Source organism: Heterodontus francisci, chromosome 33, assembly GCF_036365525.1.
Source record: "Heterodontus francisci isolate sHetFra1 chromosome 33, sHetFra1.hap1, whole genome shotgun sequence".
Classification (NCBI taxonomy): Eukaryota; Metazoa; Chordata; class Chondrichthyes; order Heterodontiformes; family Heterodontidae; genus Heterodontus; species Heterodontus francisci.
In genome coordinates, this window is record NC_090403.1 from 53,416,421 (window position 1) to 53,437,886 (window position 21,466).

A 21,466-nucleotide genomic window follows, 5' to 3' on the forward strand; every position below is an offset into this window, starting at 1 on the left:
ACAACAATTATGACACATCTTCAGGTATGTTCAGTCATCTCATGAAAAGGACCATTAATACAGGGATTGTAGGATATAATAATGGGAATTTGTATAGCTGGTGAAGAACAGAAGAGCTCAGTGCTGCTTTGATTTACGTATAGTGGAACAACAGTTCCCCACTCAGAGCCTGTGTCTATAGTGATTAACAGGAAGTTGATTCATGCGATTTTGAAGGGAGGAGTTGTACGAAATTGTGGATGAAGTGAAGGTTCTGCGTAGCACAGTCTGTGGGAGAGGTGAGATTGTGCAAAAAACCAGAGAATGTGCACTGGGCTCAGGAGATGCAACAAAAGTCTGAACACTAAATCTCTGTGTAGGAAACTGGCATTCACGTTAATACGTACTGCTAGCTGTAGTTATAATTTTACCTTGAGTTTAGAATAGGATGACTGTTCATTTCAAATTTCTGAGGGGAAGGATTAGTAAATTTTCTATATTGCTGTAAACCTAATGTTTATCTTTGCTACTATCAGCATTTGTAATTGTTAATCTCTTAGTATTAGACTAAGCTGTTGTCCAATGCTGATTAATCTACAGCTTTCTATAGTCAGGGAGATCATGAGAGGGCACATGATACATCCAGCAAGGCAAATATGGGGATGCGATTGCTAATTGACCCGTGGACTTGCTACAGTTACTTGGATATTGGGTGGGTAAAGGCACAGTCTGCTTTGTAGGTAACAGCGGCCTGCTTACGTGACTGATTTTTCTCAGTGATCTGAGTCTCAATTCCCACATATTTAACAGCTGACTCATGAAATCGAGGATCTGAAGTTGGAGGCTTTGGTGCCCAATTGATAGCATGAGACTGTGCTATAAACTAGATAATTTTGCAGAGGGACTGGCCACAGGTTTTGGTACTCCTTTCAGTTTTTGTATTCAAGTGCTAAAAATGGATTTATGATTGATTATTTTCCAAATAGACAAATCTGGCAGCATGAGTTAATGAAATAACTAGGGGTCTTGTGTTCATTTTTTTTTTGCTGTTTGAGGATGAGGTTATTTCTCGCTGTTCCTAAATCAGTGTCTCCAGGTTTGCCGGGAATTAAAACTGAAAATGAGATCCCATTTTTAACAGCTGACACACTTTTATTAGAAGTATTAAACCAGGATTCTGAAAACTCCAGTCACAATTTCTTGTTTGCACAATCTCACACCACTTACTAACCCTGCTTTGACCCTGAGATATCTGTAAACCTGCCAATCTAAAAAATCATGTATCCGTTTCTGTTGTTCACAACAGATGCAAATACGAAGTGTTGAATTCTGGTATCCGTCATTGGCCAACTTTTACAGCAGGAATTCAGTCGTTAGTTATGATAGTTGCGCAAGGCAAATTCACTATTGCCTGTAATCTGACAGCTCCAAAGCACTTCTTGTGACAAACAAATCCTCTAACATCTCTTCTGCACCGGTGTAAAGTTTTTGTTCGTTTCAAGGTTCCTTGCTTTTGGAGTCTCCGTGCATCTTAGTCAAGAGAATGGGCTGGAAAACTTATCCCAGGCCTCAAATTGCCACTGTTCTAGTTGCAAGGTGGTTTGCAATAATCTTTCTAGATGGTTAGACTCTTGCCGTTAAGTATTCTAATTAGGAAAAATGCTTACAATGTCTCCATTTTTGAGATGACTCATTAGACTACTGTATATCTGTGCCAATTTCTTATATTCTCAATGATGATGCTCACCATACACTTCACTGAAGTCCTACTGTCCTACCTGTTTACAGACAAGTACCCTTACAGGCCAAGATTGTTGAATTGATATGATTTTGCTTATCCTTGATCCTAAATTAATCATCTCTGGAGCAACCTCTAATGGCATGTGCACTGCAGGCCTATTAAGCATCACCATCTGGGTTTGATTTTGGAAAAATTTGGAATCTGGAAAACTTTCCTTTTAAGTCTGGCTGTTGTAGATTCATACCATAACTGAAGCTTCTTTTACTGCATTTTTGGAATGAGTGTTTCTCCCCCAGCCCACCCTCCAAATATAGTTCATTTTGCTTTTCATCATTCCAGAACTTTGCTGAGTCCTTGTCAGTGTGGACAACTGTGTGAACTTGGGTGGAATAGGTTGTAGAAGCAGATGTGCAGAGTAAGCTAGACAGAACAAGAGGAGTATTACTTTCTTCTGCAAAGGACACTCAGGATTTGCAAACTGATACTTAGCTCTGACTCTTGTATCGCCATCTATAGCTGCACCTGAAAACCTCACAGCTAACAGCTGGTAACAAAGACCATGAAAAGAGTTGGACTATGACACCTAGAACTGAAGGAAAAATAATGGAACTCATAAACCATCAGAAAATTGTAATTAATCTTCAGGTTTCTTGCTAAACCAGTGACTGTGAAGATGTCATCCAAGATTGTTCCATATTTCTTCCCCTAATGAGTGCCCTTTGTTATGAAAACGCCGTTGCTCTATCCTATATCATAGTCCAAGATTCTTCAGAGTTGTGACTTTTCCTGTGACTTTTCCCAGTGGATAAAAGTACCATCCTGTCCATCACTAAGCTGTACAAGTTAGAAAATCCCAGGTGCTATGCTGAATTTAAATGATCAAAGCAAGGGGAGCAGTTAGCCACTGCAGTTTGGGCTAGGAAATGGGAAGCAAGTCACCCTACTTCCGATTGCTGTCATGGGTCTGCTCATGCATGGACATTGGGTAAGTACAAAATCGTGCTCAGCTGTGATATCTTCCAAGGTTGCATAGACAGCTAAGACTTGCTGTCTGGCCACTTGGGTTTGTTACTGGATTCTGCTGACACTGGTGTATCCAGATCCAAATAAGAGGAAAGGAGCAGAGAAAATTCTTGTTGCAATGTGGGCTATAATTTATGCAATTGTACAGAATATTTCTTTATTCAGTTAAACTGAATAAACTTGCCCTGGTTGAGGTTACATTGGAGGACAGGGTTATGTGCTTGTTGGTCTATCTGTGTTTCTGTGAACATAAGCTTGTTCTATCAACTTCAGTACATTTTATTAGGCCTGAGAGGTTTTTTTCTTTATCATGCACTGGGTTTGTTGGAAAATTGAAGTCTCAAAACTTGTCAGTCAGAAGAAGAAATGCCATGTTAAAGCTTGTAAAGACTTGATTTTTCACCAAATGTGATGGGTGATTTCTTCTGTCATTCTAATACCTGCCCTTGAATGGTAGAAGGAAGAGGAAAAGATGAGTTCATAAATGGAGGAGGGTGAGTTGTCTAAAGAAGGGAAAATTAACTTATATTTATGTAGCAACTTTATTGTCTTCAGGATGTTAATAACTCAAAGCTATAGTTGTTGTAATGTAGGACAACCAATTTGTGTACAGCCAAGTCCCACAAGCAGCAGTGTGATAAGTGACCAGATAATTTGTTCGAAATATGTTTGTTGTGGGATAATGGTTGTCCAGGCCACCAGGAGTACTCCTCTACTCTTCAGATAGTGCCTTGGGATCTTTTACCTCCGTCTGAGGTGGCAGATAGGGTTAATGTCTCATCCAAAACCTGGCATGTCCAGCACTTACTGAGTACTGTTCTGAAATGTTAGCCTTGATTTATATGATCAAAAATACAGAGTGGAATGTGAACCATGACCTTCTGACTCAGGGAAGAGTTCAAACACTGAGCCAAGACTGATGAATACACGTCTGGTAGGAAATACAACTCTCAAATCTGCTCTAGATTAAAGCAAAACACAACAAGTAAAGTGAGTGCTGATGCTAGATTTATAAGATTAGCCTGTTTTAGTTACGTGGAATTTCCTTTTGTGGCAATTTTGGATGAATTCTTTAACCACTACTAAGGCTTCCTATGATACAGGGATTTTGTTGTTGGTTTTACTTAAGTTTACAGTTTATTTTGGTACAGAACTTTTTATTTTTTTGTTACAGTACTCTTGAGTTTTGGATATTTCCAGGTGAAGGGTATTGTTAATTCATGCTCCAATTTCTAACCTGAGTTCTGCCTTCAATGTTACAGAACATGACTGAGCGTAACCCATATCCTGACGACGAAGACATGGTTGAAGTCAAGTTCGCCAAATCGCCGATAATGTCCACGTACTTGGTGGCATTTGTGGTTGGTGAATATGACTTTGTGGAAACCAAGTCATCAGATGGCATTCTAGTCCGTGTCTACACACCCATTGGAAAAGCGGATCAAGGAAAATTTGCTCTCGAGGTTGTTGTTGTTTTTGTGTCCTTTTGTATAGTGTGTCCTTAAAACGAAATGGAGAGGGAGGAGGAACTACCCTCGTTTCTTGAATTCAAGCTGCCACATTTATATTCCAGTTCACTGAATGAAATCGAAAGTTATCTGATCACTTAGGAAAGTAGTTAAGGGTAAATTGACAATGGCCTCTTTTTTAACCCTTTACTGTTTTAACATCACTTGGTGATCAGGTGTTACACTGTGCTCTGTACTTCAACACGCTGAGCTGCGTGAGCACACAGTGGTGAAGTACAAATTTCAAACACAGTGAATTCCCAGTTACACGAATCACAGAGCAAGACTCCTAAGTGCTTCATTAAAGATGGATATATCGACTGGCAAGTCAGCCCAGGTCATTTGCACAACTAGTGGTCACTATAGTAATGACAAGGACAGAGGACTGGGAATGAATTGTCAGCCTCCCTTGGAGTTATGTTGGAAATGCCAATGGAGGAATCAGGAGAGGACAAAATAGGGGTGGTAGTGGAGGCGGTGGTAGATCACAAACACAGTAATTCAGTGAAGATTTAATTTCAATTAAAAGAAATTAAACACCAACTCACTTAGAATTCAAACAGAAGGGCATTGTGAAAAGAATTGTCTACCTTAAATGATTTGTAGAACTGTGTGCCATATGCAACAGGAAGGTCCTGAGATTTCTTTAGTTAGATTCCGTACCTTTGGCTTAGGGAGGCAGAAAATCAGCCAGGGATCTCACCCCTGACAGCTGTCCGGAAACCCTTGCTGAAACGGTATGTGTGTATGGACATCAGGTGAGAGTCAGATTAGGTCTAGCTGTCGCAATCGCCAACTGATGCTCATTGCCTGAAATCACTCAAGAATATGAGTAATTTAGGTGAATTACTGGAGGATGGATGCTCAGTGCCCATGTAAAAATGCTCTAGCAAGGAGTCAACACCTTCAGGTGGGGAGGGATGGGAGGGGAACTTGTTTTAAAAAATTTTTATCCTAATTCTGCTATGCAGAATCCTCAGTGAAGTATTTTGGATCATGTGCTACTGTGTTGTGCATAAATCAAGCTTGTAACCCTACTGTTTTTCTCCATATTAGCAGTGACATTGCTCATCCTCCTGCTGTAACTGCTGACTCATAGGGGCCAGGTTTCCAGGTAAAAAAAAAGGCTCTCTGGGAAAAATTATATCTAGAGTATTGGGCTCAAAATAATCTTCCTAAATAGATCATAGGACAGTATTTTGCAACCACGTTAGGTTTTAATGTAACTTTTTAAATCATCTTTTTAAATGAGGAAATTAGGACATTAAGTAAGTGTTTCCCTGCAGACCCATCAGGAAGAAGGAATGTCACTGGCCATGTGCAAATTATAGAATAATCCTTTTTTAAAAAATAGATTATTTCCTTTTTAAAATATATTTCCATTTTTATAGCTTAAGCGCCTTACATTCCAGATTTTTTTTTGCTTTAGTGAGACCTAAAAGGAATCATGACTGTTCCCTGTATGTATGGAATGAAACTAGAGATTTACAGATGTGCTGATAAATGCGGTTTTATGTTCAATAATAATAATAAAAGTTCTGCTTTTCCCTCCACTAGGTTGCTGCCAAGACGCTACCTTTTTATAAAGAATATTTTAATGTTCCTTATCCGCTTCCAAAAATTGACCTGATAGCCATCGCAGACTTTGCAGCAGGTTGGTACCTTTTAAAGATCTAGCACTACCTGCAGAACAACAATCACTGCTTTTCAAATTGATACCTGTCACTCCTGTGCTTGCTGACCTTTGTTGACTCCGAGTTAAGTAATGCCTCTATTTTAAATTTCTTATCCTTGTTTTCAAATCCTTCCATATCTTCTTCCCTCCCTACCTTTAATCGCCTCCAGTGCCATAACCCTCTTGAGATAGCTGCGCTTATCTAATTCTAGCCTCTTGAGCATCTCCAATTTTATTCGCCCTGCTATTGGTGGCCGTACCTTCAGCTACCTAGGCCCTATGCTCTGGGATTCCCTCCCTACACCTCTCCAGCTCTCTACCTTGCTTTTCTCCTTTTAGACACTCCTTAAACTCTCCTCCTTTGACCAAGCTTTTGGTCATCTGCTCAATACATTTTTATGTGGTTTGGTATCATTTTGTTTGGTGATGCTCCTGTGAATCGCTTTGGGACATTTTTTGTTAAAGGCACTATTTAAAATACAAGTTGTTGTTTGCAAGTGAGGTGATTTGAGACATTCTGGAATGCACGATGCAAACGCAACTATTTTATACCCAGCCCTTGATTGTCATCTGACCATTCTTTTTTATCAGACAAAAATGTGCCCATTTACATTATCCTGATCAAATCATTTATTGAGACATTACACCATTTTTGACAGTAAAGTCACAATAATTGAGAACTTTCAAAAAAATTCCTGCATTGAATGATGTTTTTGAATCCTTACATTATAATTTTGAACTTCCTTTTTATTGCCTTTTGTTATCTGTTCTGTTCTCTTCCCCTAGCACCATTGCTCAGTTGAGCTTGGTGACTTTCTACCATGCCACTCAGTAATTGGCTACTGAAAAGTGGTTGAGGGTTCCACAAGTTGATCTGATTGGAATCCCTGCCCTTGCACTCCCCCTGCCACCTATCTTCTGTATCACAACTCCCAAAGGAGGGAAATGTGGTTTCTACTCAATGCCTCCTCTTGATGGCTTGTCTGAGATTGAGAGGCTTGCGTGCCATCACTCTATGGTGCCACAAATTGGTAATTGTCTTGCCATCCTGAAAGACTATAAATTTATGTACTTGTGCTATGCTGTTAAAAGCTGATGAAAATTAATACATTGTTATTTTTGTTCGCAGGTGCCATGGAAAACTGGGGCCTTGTAACGTACAGGTATATGCTAAATTCATTTATGTTGATGTGATCAATGTGATGCAGTGTGATCAGTTTCTCTGCATTTGATTTGTGATTAGAAATATTGGTTCATTGCGAAGTAGTTTTAGTATCTGGCTTCTGAAACAAAAACTTACACAGATCTCTAGTGGGGTAGGACTTCTGTGAGGCATAGGAATGCTCTCCTAGATGCCAGTCAACTTCCTAGGCTCCACTGGAGAATCGTTCCAAAGTGGGGCTGGAAACTTGCTTCAACAGACCATCAGCAAGAGAGAACTGGTAGCTCCTGGATCCATTGCGCAGCAATGCCGTGTAAATGACTGCACGGGCCCTTTTGCGAAGACCCTTCGCCAACTTTTTTTTTTACACTACACTTTGCATCCACTGTTCAAGCAGGATGAATGGTGGGAACACTGCCAAATTTTCCTTATTTCAATGTGTTTTGCCAGTGCCTGTCCACATAGACCTGTTCCCATTAGTTGATGGTACAAGTTCTAGGGGACACAGATTTAAGGTTTTGGGCACGGAATGCAGGGGCGATGTTTTTACACAGCGAGTGGTAGTGACTTGAAACTCGCTGCCTTTGGGTATGGTGAAAGCGGAGGCAATGATTTCAAAAGGAAATTATGAACATACGAATTAGGAGCAGGAATAGGCCACTCAGCCCTTCGAGCCTGCTCCACCATTCAATAAGTTCATGGCTGAACTGATTACTCCACGTTTCCACCTACCCCCAATAACCTTCCACCTCCTTGCTTAACAAGAATGTATCTACCTCTGTCTTAAAAATATTCAATGACTCTGCTTCCACCACCTTTTAAGGAAGAGAACTCCAAAGACTCACGACTCTCTAAGAGAAAAATTTCTCCGTAATGGGCAAACCCTTATCTTTAAAAGTGACCCCTAAATCTAGATTCTCCCACAAGGGGAAACATCCTTTCCACATCCTCCCTGTCAAGACCCCTCAAGATATGCTATGTTTCAATCAAGTTGCTTCTTACTCTTCTAAATTCCAGTGGATACAAGCCTAGCCTGTCCAATTTTTCCTCGTAAGACAGCCCGCCATTCCAGGTATTAGTCTAGTAAACCACCTCTGTACTGCCTCCAATGCATTTACATTCTTCCTTAAATAAGGAGACCTGTACTGTATACAGTACTCCAGATGTGGTCTCACCATTGCCCTGTATAGCTGAAGCATAACTTCCCTACTTTTGTATTCAATCCCCTTCACGATAAAAGATAACATTCTATTAGCTTTCCTAATTACTTGCTGTACCTGCATACTAACCTTTTGCGATTCATGCACTAGGACACCCAGATCCCTCTGCATCTCCGAGCTCTGCAATCTCTCACCATTTAGATAATTTGCTTCTTTTTTATTCGTCCTACCAAAATGGACAATTGCACATTTTCCAACATTATACTCCATTTGCAAGGTCTTTGCCCACTCACTTAACCTATCTATATCCCTTTGTAGCCCCCTTGTATCCTCTTCACAAGTTACTTTCCCACCTATCTTTGTGTCATCAGCAAATTTAGCAATCATACCTTCGATCCCTTCATCTAAGTCATTTATATAAATTGTGAAAAGTTGAGGCCCCAACACTGATTCCTGTGGCACGCCACTTGTTACATCTTGCCAACCAGAAAATGACCCATTTATGCCTACTCTCTATTTCCTGTTAGCTATCCAATCTTCTATCCATGCCAATATGTTATCCCCTACACCATGAGCTTTTATTTCCTGCAATAACCTTTGATGTGGCACCTTATCAAATGCCTTCTGGAAATCTAAGTACAATTCATCCACCGGTTCCCCTTCATCCACAGCACCTGTAACTCCCTCAAAGAACAACAATAAATTGGTTAAAACGTAATTTCCCTTTCACAAAACCATGTTGACTTTGCCTGATTACCTTGAATTTTTCTAACAATTTCTTTAAGAATAGCTTCTAACATTTTCCCTAAGACAGATGTTGAACTAACTGGCCTGTAGTTTCCTGCTTTCTGTCTCCCTCCCTTTTTGAATAAAGGAGTTACATTCGCTATTTTCCAATCTAACCGAACCTTCCCCGAATCTAGGGAATTTTGGAAAATTAAAACTAATGCATCAACTATCTTACTAGCCACTTCTTTTAACACCCTAGGATGAAGTCCATCAGGACCCGGGGACTCGTCAGCCTGCAGCTCCAACAATTTGTTCAGTACCACTTCCCTGGTGATTGTAATTTGCTTGAGTTCTTCCCTCCCTTCCATTTCCTGATTTACAGCTAATACTGGGATGTTACTTGTGTCCTCAATAATGAAGACCGATGCAAAATATCAGTTCAATTCATCTGCCATCTCCTTATTATCCATTATTAATTCCCCAGACTCACTTTCTATAGGACCAACGCTCACTTTGTTAACATTTTTTCTTTTTTAAATATCAAAAGAAACTCTTATTATGTGTCTTTATATTTCTAGTGAGCTTTCTCTCGTACTCTAATTTTACCTTCCTTATCAATCTTTTGGTCACTTTTTGCTGTTTTTTATATTCTGCCCAATCTTCTGACCTATCTCCTATCTTTGCGCAATTATAGGCTTTTTCTTTAACGGTTTTAATTAACCACAGATGGTTGGTACCATCCTTGCAATTTTGCTTTCTCATTGAAATGTATTTATTCTGTGTATTCGGAAATATCCCCATAACTCTTTGCCATTGCATCTCAATTGACCTATCCTTTAACCTGATTTGCCAGTTCACTTTAGCTAGCTTTGCTTTCATGCCCACCAATCTATGTCGTCCTGCAGCCATGTCTCTGTAATGGCTATCAGATTGTACTTATTTATTTCTATTTGCACTTTCAGTTCATCTGTTTTGTTTCGAATGCTACGTGCACACAGATACAGAGCCTTTAGTTTTGTCCTTTTTATTATTTTTGTAACCTCTAGCCTTATCTGTTGATTTACTGTTAGATTTGTACTCTCTGTCCCTTCCTGTCACAGTCTGTTTATCATTTTCCATATTAATATCTTTCTCTCTTGCCTTGTCTCTACTCCTTGATTTACCATATCTTCCCAAATTTGATCCCTTGCCCCCACTATTCAGTTTAAAGCCCTCTCTACTTCCCTAGTTATGTGGCTCACTGAACCATGCTGGGGCCGGAGTTCTAGATGTAGACCGTCCCAACGGTACAGCCACCACTTTCCCCAGTACTGGTGCCAGTGCCCCACGAACCGGAACCCACTTCTCCCACAACAGTCTTTGAGCCATGCATTAATTTCTCTAATCTTATTTGCCCTATGTCAGTTTGCACATGGCTCAGGTAATAATCCAGAGATTATTACCTTTGAGGGTCTGCTTAATTTGGTGCCTAGTTCCTCATACTGACTATGCAGGACCTCTTTCCTTGTCCTGCCTATGTCATTAGTACCTACATGGACCATGATGACTGGATCCTCGCCCTCCCACTGTAAGTTCCTTTCCTGTCCTGAGCAAATGTCCCGAACCCTGGCACCAGGCAGGCAATGCAGCCGTCTGGACTCTCGCTCTTTGCTGCAGAGAACTGTGTCAATTCCCCTAACTATACTGTCCCCTACTACCACTACATGCCTTTTTTCTCCCTCCACTTGAATTGGCTTCCTGTACCATGGTGCCATGGTCAGGTTGCTCATCCACCCTGCAGCCCCCATTCTCATCCAAACAAACTGAAAGAACCTCAGACCTGTTGGACAGTCACAAAGGTTGAGGCTCCTGCACTCCTGCCCTCTGGGTCCCCTTACTTGCCTCAGCTGTAGCCACACGCTCCTGTCCCTGACCACTGACCAAATCAGAAGACCCTATCCTAAGGGGTGTGACCACCTCCTGGTACAAAATGTCCAGGTAACTTTCCCCCTCCCTGATGTGTTGCAGTGTCTGCAGCTCGGACTCCAGTTCAATGACTCTGAGCCAAAGCTCTTCGAGCCACAGTCACTGCAGATGTGTTTGCCCTGGATCACACTGGCATCCAGGAGCACCCACGTGCTGCAGCTGTGACACATCACCTGTCCTGCCATCCTAAATGTGTTTTAATTAACTACTTAATTATTTTATTCAAATATTTTATTTCCTTTTTTATATATTTTATTAAGCTTACCACTAATTCCTTTACTATTTTAAATGTTCGGATTAGAATGGACCTTCATCACCTGCCAGATCCTCACCAAACAGGTAGCTTCTTCCCAAACCAATAACCTACCTGCTTGCCTGTGATATTTGATGCTATGGTTGATTTAAATTAAAAGCTTACCTTATGCTCACCCCGGCGACTCTGTTTCCCTGCTGTCACTGCTGATTGTGACGTCACTCTGATGTCACTTTTCGATTTTTTTTTTTTTTTTTCCTTTCCCCCCCACCCCCCCTGCTCCGCTCCTGCTGCTCCCACCATGCTCCTCTCTGTCTCTATCTCCGACTGTGGGCCTTTGGTGCGCTTCTTAAACCTCGGCTCCCGCTATGCTCCTCTTTCTCTCACTCTGTCTCCGGTTGATGGGCACTGGAGAGAAATAAACTTGCAGGGCCATGGGAATGCAGCAGGGGGAATGCGACTGACTGCATTGCTGTACAGAGAGCTGGACCAAATGGCCTCCTTTTGTGCCCTAAGGACTATGACTCATTCATCCCCTCCCTCAGAGGAAAGCACCCAAGCTCTACTTGCCGATTCTCTCTGAATATCCTAGTTGATGCTGTGAATTTGCTATGTGGAGAATAAAGATGTAATTCCTCTTCCTACCACTCAGTTGCTTAGTGTATTGGTGCATCACAGTGCTGCTCAATGTAAATCTTTTCCTGATCAAGCTTGCTCCATATATGGAGAATTATCAGATTCTTTGCAGTGGGACTAAATTTTTGAGAACTAATAACTTTTGAAAGTGCACTATTATAAGGAAACAGAGGTCAAACAAGTAAGATAGCTGTCTATTTACTAGCTCCTAAAAATTTCAGGATCTTTTCAGGAAGATTTATTGAGCTCCGAAAAATGTTTCTCTTCAGGCAACTTTTGAAATCTGAAGCAATTAATCTCAATGTTGTTCCTGTAATTGATCAAAAACAACAGAAGGATGAATTCTAGACAAGACCAATTTTTATTGGCAAGTTATCGTCAAATCAAACTCTAAAATGAATTGTTTTTCACATCATCCGCACTTGTGAAAATTGTAAGCAGTTCATTATCACATTGCTTACAATATTGGAAATGCTGCAATTCCTAAATGTGGCCAAAGTGATAAATAGATTGCAGAAATCAATAATGTGAAGCTTCAATTTATAAACCAGCAACATGAATAGGAGCATTTATTTTTTTGTTTCCTTGTTTGTGTAAACAAGCCCTTGGCATTCCTTCGCAGCTCACACTGGGTTTTTCTTTTTTTGATCATTTTCCCCGTCTCTTCTGAAAACATTGACTCCTAATTGGGGATACACTTAGAGGGGGTGCCTGCTGCCTCACTCATGTGAACACTCTTGGTGAGAGTGTTGACAGTTAGTGCCAGAAGGCTGATCAACCATTGCCTTATCAGCCTAGCGTGCCGCAGTGGACAGCTGTCAGGAACTTGAACACTACTTGATTTTCCCCTCCATAGTGCACAGGTGTTGAGGTGAGCGTAGCATCCATACTTCCACTGTAGCCAAGATCACTACTTTGAAGCTGGAATCAGACCATCTTGACACTACGATTCAGTTATTCAGCTTTAATGGTCAAAACTGTGTCAGTACTTGGATTCAACTGTATTTTGGGGCTAGTGAGGTTAAATTGTATGATTTTGTTGTGGGACGTAAAGTAAAAGTGTTCAATCAGAGCTAAACTGGCAACTAAATGTGCACTTCACTTTGACCTTCCATCATCAAATATATCTCTGTCGAGGTTTCTTACAAGCTAGAAAAATGCTCTAGTGGCCTCTAAGGACATACTGTGGTACTGCAACGTGGTAGTGGATCAATATTGAGGTTAGGGAAGTGGTGGACTGTGTGTTTAGCACTTGAACGTCATCCCACACGATTTGAACTCTATAATAGTCTGGAAATAAATGTGGTAAAGATGTGCTGGCAGCACAGATCCTGACGCATAGAACTTTTGGTGCAATTTCAAAGTGAGAGAAACAAAAACTGTTTTGTGAGTTTACCCTGAAGTATCTCTAGGTTTCATGAAGATTTGATTATTTACCTTTGCAATCCACTTCTTATTACTGAAATGTATCTTCTTTTGTGTTCTTCAGAGAAACTGCTCTCTTGATTGATTCAAAAAACTCCTGCTCATCGTCAAAACAGTGGGTCGCTTTGGTAGTTGGCCATGAGCTTGCTCATCAGTGGTTTGGAAATCTCGTCACCATGGTAATATTCAAATTTTTGGAAAATAGAGAGTGTATTTGTGAAAACTCAGCTTATCTTTATTCTACTTTAAGTAGGACAGTTGTCTCCAGGCAAAAGCTTGCCTGCAACACAGAATTTGTGCACCGTGGAACAACTGCTGGGCATAATTCATGGTCCAATCGTATTACAAAGCAAAGTCCTGATTCAAGCTTAAAAAGTAATGCGAGTTGCAGGTTATGGAAAGCAGTAGATTTCAGTTCTCTGACGGCTCTGTGTAGGTTTTAATAAAGTGTACAATACTTGCTTTCTAAATACGCCAATGAAGTTATGCTGATCTGTTTAGCAGCAGTGGAATTATCTGGTGTGTATCTGACAGAAGGTGGTGAGATTTTTTCTCTACCTTGCTCATAAAACATGAGAAGATTTTATCTTTAATTTTTTTCCCCAACTGGAACTGCCAAATTGAAGGCTTTTACTCCACCTGTCCTTCCCCAGAATAGAATAAAAACAGAAGATGCTGGAAACATTTAGCATGTCAGAAAGCATCTGTGGAGAGAGAAACAGTTAACATTTCAGATTGACCTAAAACATTAACTCTGTTTCTCTCTCCACTGCTGCCTGACCTGCTGAATGTTTCTGACATTTTCTGTTTTTACTTCAGATTTCCAGCATTTGCAGTATTTTGCTTTTATATTTGTTCAGAATAGAATACATTGTTTTCCTTCCTAATATACTTTGGGGAATTATATCATAGTTGATGACTTGGATCTGCATCCAGACTCCTGAGAGGACTGTTTTCCAAGATGCTGTGGTTATGCCAGCCAGAATTACACAGACTGTGCACCAAGGTCATTTGAAATTATCTTGCTAATTTGGAGCACCAATCCATCCACACCTTATTTGGTGGTGGGTTAGAGTTTTAGAGAAAATATGGGATGCCCAGTGTACATTGGAAGTGTAACCTGACCAGCACAAATTCCATTTCTGTAGCTCTGTATATTGTCTGCTGACCTGAGGAGTTGAATTTCTGCCAGTATGTAAGTATAAGCAGCAACATTGTGCACCAGGCACATTGCTGTCTGTTTGTGCTGCAGTGGAGTCAGTACATTGTCATTCCGCTATCAGATCACCGTTTTGCTAGGCCTAAGCAAAAGTAAGTCTAGTTAGAATTAGTATGGAGTCAGCAGCTCTATGTTAAGTTTTTTGTGCAGCAGTGTAAATGTGCTGTACAAATTCACATATAGTGGGCACAAATGTTTACTTGAATCTGTTGGACTTTCCATTGAATGCATATCAAGTCATATATTTACGCTCGCTAAGTACTCTACTGAACATCATAATGCTTGGTTCCACTTCATAGTTGAGTTTACAATCAGCTAGTGGCCAGCCTGAAGAATCCAATTGCTACCATGGTGTCTGTTGCCTATGGAAGTATGGTGAAGAGCAATTGTGAAGTGTTGTATCAGTACAAGTCCACTGTGTGCATAAAATTGAAACTGAGTGAGTTGTGTGATTATAACTGAATTAAGTGGATTCAAGCAACATCCTAAATTATGATGGTGAAATCGTTGTTAAGCTTACTTCCTATTTCTTTGAAAACTCATATTTTCTGGGGTTAGGTTTTGAAGTAAATGCTAATCCTGTTTTTAGGCAAGTTCCAATTTTTTGTATCCATTGTGGGAGCACTTCAAAGTTTCTGTGTTTTAAATGTGGTACAGGGACCCTTTCAACATATTGCTTGGGCAATAATTTCATCAAAATTACTTGCCAAAACACAGCCTCCGATGACATAAATCTTTCATATATAGGCAATATTTGCCACTCACCTGTTCAATTAGATATTTGAAATCTGCATACACTTATTTCAGTTTTTCCTTTTAGAAATTTCTGCATTCATATTTATAATGGATACTGCATTGTAAATTTGTTATGCTGTAATTGCACACCTCTCTGCCACCTTCCACCCGTGCCCTCCCCACCCTGAGGAGACACTCCAGGGCCAACACTGGTCGGTGGATGGAGCTATCATTGCCAAGTTTGCATAGACAATTTCCATTATAATGGGGTTACAACAATTTGTATTTATATTGAGCTTTCAACATTGTGGAACATCCCCAGGTGCTTCACAGGAGCATTATCAGACAAAATTTGGCATCAAGCCATATGAAGAGATATTAGGACTGGTAGTTGAAAAGACAGGTTTTCAGGAGAGAAAGGAAGAGAGGGAGTCAGAGATTTAAGGAGGGAATTCCAAAGTACAAAAGTAAGCACAGTATGGTTTTAAAATGGGGATGGAATTTTGTCTGTACACTCTGGTGCAATTATCTCCCCAATTGTCTGGAACCGGTTTCACCTTAAGACTTGGTCTTGACCCCTAGTGTCCAACACCATGCGAGAGAAACTTTTATTTTAAAAGCTGTAAACGTCTATCCTTCAACTCTGTTGTTAATGAAGAGACATGTTTTTCTACAACTTGTGGTGTCTATCCAGAGTTGTATTGTCTGCTGACGGAAGGTTTTGCGGGAAAAAAAGCAGACTGCAATGACTCTTCAGTTCCGCCCCCATCCGTCTGTAGCACAGTGGCTGAATCTGCTTGGTGCTTCCCTGCAATAACATAACTGTGATGATCTCAGCAGGTGGAGAATCACAGATACAGACTTGTACTCTGTCAGTATTGAAATAGTATGTATAGTTCTGAAGAAGGGTCACTGACCTGAAACGTCAACTCTGTTTCTCTCTCCACAGATGCTGCCAGACCTGCCGAGTATTTCCAGCATTTCTTGTTTTTATTTCAGATTTCCAGCATCTGCAGTATTTTGCTTTTATTGAAATAGTATGTCACCTTTTTAGATTATTTCCTAAATTAAAAAACGGGAAGGAAGTACGTTCCATGTGATATCGGGTCATTTAAAATAAATCACGTACTATATTTAAATGAGACAGGATGTTATTGACCTGAAGGTTTTGGGAAAGTCCCCTACTGGGAGAAGGCAGGAAGGCGAGTGACAGAACAGAATGGGGCAGCTTTGGTTGCTATTTGTAAGGAGGCAGTGAATGGTGTGGATGGCCAACTGTGGCACAGGATGTATCTTAAGAGTTTATCCAAAAGGGAGTCAATCCTGGAATGGTGGCAGGAGAGTAGGAAAGTTGAGGTAGGGATTGGTTGGCAAAACTCCCAAGAATGGAGAAATAAAAGGGGGCATAACTGAGTCACAGGAGGAGATAAAAAGTAAGGTGCCAAGCAGTGAAGAAAAGAGGGAAAAAGGGAGATAAAAGTAATTGGCAGGATGTGACTAGCGGCATCCCACAGGGATCTGTGTTGGGGCTTCACTATTCACCATCCTAGACTGGGTATTGTGTAATGAGAGATGAATAATTGACAATCTAGTGGTGCGAGACCCCTTGGGGACGAGTGGCCATAATATGATAGAAATCTCCAAGATGAAGAGTGACGTCGTTGATTGAGACAAGGGTCCTGAATCTTAGTAAAGGAAACTACGAAGGTATGAGGCGCGAGTTGGCGAAGACGGATTGGGAAACATTACTTAAAGGGATGACGATGGATAGGCAAACATTTAAAGAGTGCATGGATGAACTGCGACAGTTGTTTATCCCTGTCTGGCACCAAAGTAAAACGGGAAAGGTAGCCAAACCATGGCTCACAAGGGAAATTAGAGATAGCATTAGATTCAAGGAAGAGACATATAAATTTGCCAGAAATAACAACAGGCCTGAGGATTGGGAGCAGTTTAGAATTCATCAAAGAAGGACCAAGAGATTGATGAAGAAGGGGAAAATAGAGTACGAGAGCAAGCTTGTGAGGAACATTAAAAACTGACTAAAAGTTTCTATAGATATGTGAAGAGAAAAAGATTGGTGAAGACAAATGTAGGTCCCTTACAGTCAGAAACAGGGGAATTTAGTATGGGAAACAAAGAAATGGCTGACCAACGAAATGCATACTTTGGTTCTGTCTTCACAAAGGAGGACACAAATATTATACCAGAAATGTTGGGGAACACGGGGCTTAGTGAGAGAGAGGAACTGAAGGAAATCAGTATTAGTAGAGAAATGGTGTTGGGGAAATTGATGGGATTGAAGGCCGATAAATCCCCAGGGTCTGATGGTATGCATCCCAGAGAACATAAGGAGGTGGCCCTAGAAATAGTGGATGCATTGGTGGTCGTCTTCCAAGATTCTGTAGACTCTGGAACAGTTCCTACAGATTGGAGGGTAGCGAATGTAACCCCACTATTTAAAAAGGGAGGTAGAGAGAAAGCAGGGAATTATAGACCAGTCAGCCTGACGTCGATAGTGGAGAAAATTCTAGAGTCCATTATCAAAGATTTTATAGCAGAGCACTTAGCGAACAGTGGTAGAATTGGGCAGTCAGCATGGATTTATGAAAGGGAAATCATGCTTGACAAATCTACTAGAATTCTTCGAGGATGCAACAAGTAGAGTTGATGAGGGGGAGCCAGTAGATACGGTTTATTTGGACTTTCAGGAGGCTTTCGACAAAGTCCCACATAAGAGATTGGCATGTAAAATTAAAGCGCATGGGATTGGGGGTAGCGTATTGTGATGGATAGAAAATTGGTTGGCAGACAGGAAACAGAGTAGGGATCAATGGGTCTTTTTGTGAATGGCAGGCAGTGACTAGTGGGGTACTGCAGGGATCGGTGCTAGGACTCCAGCTATTCACAATATATATTAATGATTTAGATGAGGGAACTAAATGTAATATCTCCAAATTTGCAGATGACACAAAACTGGGTGGGAGGGTGAGTTGTGAGGAGGATGCAGAGAGGCTTCAGGGTGATTTGGACAAGTTGAGTGAGTGGGCTAATGCGTGGCAGATGCAGTATAATGTGAATAAATCTGAGGTTATCCACTTTAGTAGCGAAAACAGGAAGGCAGATTATTATCTTAACAGCTATAAACTGAGAGAGAGGAATATGCAGCGAGACCTGGGTGTTCTCGTACACCAGTCGCTGAAGGTAAGCATGCAGGTGCAACAGGTGGTAAAAAAGGCAAATGGTATAATAAAAGCAAAATACTGCGGATGCTGGAAATCTGAAACAAAAACAAGAAATGCTGGAATCACTCAGCAGGTCTGGCAGCATCTGTGGAAAGAGAAGCAGAGTTAACGTTTCGGGTCAGTGACCCTTCTTCGGAACTGACAAATATTAGAAAAGTCACAGATTATAAGCAAGTGAGGTGGGGGTGGGGCAAGAGATAACAAAGGAGAAGGTGCGGATTGGACCAGGCCACATAGCTGACCAAAAGGTCACAGAGCAAAGGCAAACAATATGTTAATGGTGTGTTGAAAGACAAAGCATTAGTACAGATTAGGTGTGAATACACTGAATATTGAACAGCAGCAAGTGCAAACCTGAAGAAAAACAAGCTGAAAAAAAGTGGGTAAGCAAACTGAACAAACTAAGATGAAATGAAATAAATGCAAAAAAAGATTGTAAAAAATGTAAAAAGGAATGTAAAAAAAAAAGGAAGAAAAAATAACTAAAAATGAAAGTAAAATGGGGGGCTGTCATGCTCTGAAATTATTGAACTCAGTGTTCAGTCCGGCAGGCTGTAGTGTGCCTAATCGGTAGATGAGATGCTGTTCCTCGAGCTTGCGTTGATGTTCACTGGAACACTGCAGCAATCCCAGGACAGAGATGTGAGCATGAGAGCAGGGGGGAGTGTTGAAAGGGCAAGCAACCGGAAGCTCAGGGTCCTGCTTGCGGACTGAGCGGAGATGTTCCGCAAAGCGGTCACCCAGTCTGCGCTTGGTCTCCCCAATGTAGAGGAGACCACACTGTGAGCAGCGCATACAGTATACTACATTGAAAGAAGTACAAGTAAATCGCTGCTTCACCTGAAAGGAGTGTTTGGGGCCTGGGATAGTGAGGAGAGAGGAGGTAAATGGGCAGGTATTACACCTCCTGCGATTGCAGGGGAAGGTGCCCTGGGACGGGGACGAGGTGGTGGTAATGGAGGAGTGGACCAGGGTGTTGCGGAGGGAACGATCCTTTCGGAATGCTGACAGGGGAAGGGAGGGGAAGATGCGACTGGTAGTGGCATCACACTAGAGGTGGCGAAAATGGCGGAGGATGATCCTTTGGATATGGAGGCTGGTGGGATGAAAAGTGAGGACAAGGGGAGCCCTGTCACGGTTCTGGGAGGGAGGGGAAGGGGTGAGGGTAGAGGTGCGGGGAGTGGGTCGGACACGGTTGAGGGCCCTGTCAACCACAGTGGGGGGAAATCCTCGGTTGAGGAAAAAGGAGGTCATATCAGAAGCACCGTCATGGAAGGTAGCATCATCAGAGCAGATGCGTCGGAGACGGAGAAACTGGGAGAATGGAATGGAGTCCTTACAGGAGGTAGGGTGTGAAGAAGTGTAGTCGAGGTAGCTGTGGGAGTCAGTGGGCTTATAATGGATATTAGTAGACAACCTGTCCCCAGAGATGGAGACAGAGAAGTCGAGGAAGGGAAGGGAAGTGTCAGAGATGGACCATATAAAGGTGAGAGAAGGGTGGAAATTGGAAGCAAAGTTGATAAAGTTTTCTAGTTCGGGGCGGGAGCAGGAAACGGCACCGATACAGTCATCAATGTACCGGAAAAAGAGTTGGGGGAGGGGGCCTGAGTAGGACTGGAACAAAGAATGCTCGACATATCCCACAAAAAGACAGGCATAACTAGGACCCATGCGGGTACCCATAGCGACACCTTTTACTTGAAGGAAGTGCATGGAGTTGAAGGAGAAGTTGTTCAATGTGAGGACAAGTTCAGCCAGGCGGAGGAGGGTGTTGGTGGATGGGGACTGGTTGGGCCTCTGTTCCAGGAAGAAGCGGAGAGCCCTCAAACCATCCTGGTGGGGGATGGAGGTGTAGAGCGATTGGACGTCCATAGTGAAGAGGAGGCAGTTGGGACCAGGAAACTGGAAATTGTCAAAATGACGTAGGGCGTCAGAAGAGTCACGGATGTAAGTTGGAAGAGACTGGACCAGCGGAGAAAAGATAGAGTCTAGATAGGAAGAAATAAGTTCAGTGGGGCAGGAGCAGGCTGACACAAAGGCAAATGGTATGTTGGCCTTCATAGCGAGAAGATTCGAGTACAGGAGCAGGGATATCTTGCTGCAATTATACAGGTCCTTGGTGAGGCCACACCTGGAATATTGTGTGCAATTTTGGTCTCCTTATCTGAGGAAGGATGTTCTTGCTATAGAGGGAGTGCAGTGAAGGTTTACCAGACTGATTCCTGGGATGGCGGGAGTCAGTTGGGATTATATTCGCTGGAGTTCAGAAGAGTGAGGGGGGATCTCATAGAAACTTATAAATTTCTAACGGGGCTTGACAGGGTAGATGCAGGGAGGATGTTACCGATGGTGGGGGAGTCCAGAACCAGGGGTAATAGTCTAAGGATACATTGATTCTGTAGCCAGCGGAAAAGCCCCTGGGAAGGACGGCATTACCCCTGAAATCATCAAGAGTGCCAAGCCTGCTATACTTTCAGCTCTGCACGAACTGCTTTGCCTGTGCTGGGATGAGGGAGCAGTGCCACAGGACATGCGCGCTGCCAATATCATCACCCTCTATAAGAACAAGGGTGACCGCGGTGACAGCAACAACTACCGTGGAATCTCCCTGTTCAGGATAGTGGGGAAAGTCTTCGCTCATGTCGCTTTAAACAGGCTCCAGAAGCTGGCTGAGCGTGTCTACCCTGAGGAACAGTGTGGCTTTCGAGCAGAGAGATCCACCATTGACATGCTGTTCTCCCTTCGCCAGCTACAGGAGAAATGCTGTGAACAACAGATGCCCCTCTACGTTGCTTTCATTGATCTCACCAAAGCCTTTGACCTCGTCAACAGAAGTGGTCTCTTCAGACTACTAGAAAAGATTGGATGCCCACCAAAGCTACTAAGTATCATCACCTCATTTCATGACAATATGAAAGGCACAAGTCAGCATAGCGGCTCCTCATCAGACCCCTTTCCAGTCCTGAGTGGCGTGTAACAGGGCTGTGTTCTCACACCTACATTGTTTGGGA

At 42.0% G+C, this 21,466-nt stretch overlaps 1 protein-coding gene across 1 annotated transcript in view; it reads left to right on the top strand.

Annotated features, from left to right (window-relative positions):
* The window catches only part of npepps (aminopeptidase puromycin sensitive), a 225,265-nt gene that overhangs the window by 121,290 nt on the left and 82,509 nt on the right, over positions 1 to 21,466 (top strand). Inside the window, exons 6-9 of the mRNA XM_068013580.1 lie at positions 4,006 to 4,206; positions 5,809 to 5,905; positions 7,056 to 7,089; positions 13,321 to 13,435. Of these exons, the coding sequence (XP_067869681.1) occupies positions 4,006 to 4,206; positions 5,809 to 5,905; positions 7,056 to 7,089; positions 13,321 to 13,435 (447 nt within the window). The remainder of the gene's footprint in view (positions 1 to 4,005; positions 4,207 to 5,808; positions 5,906 to 7,055; positions 7,090 to 13,320; positions 13,436 to 21,466) is intronic.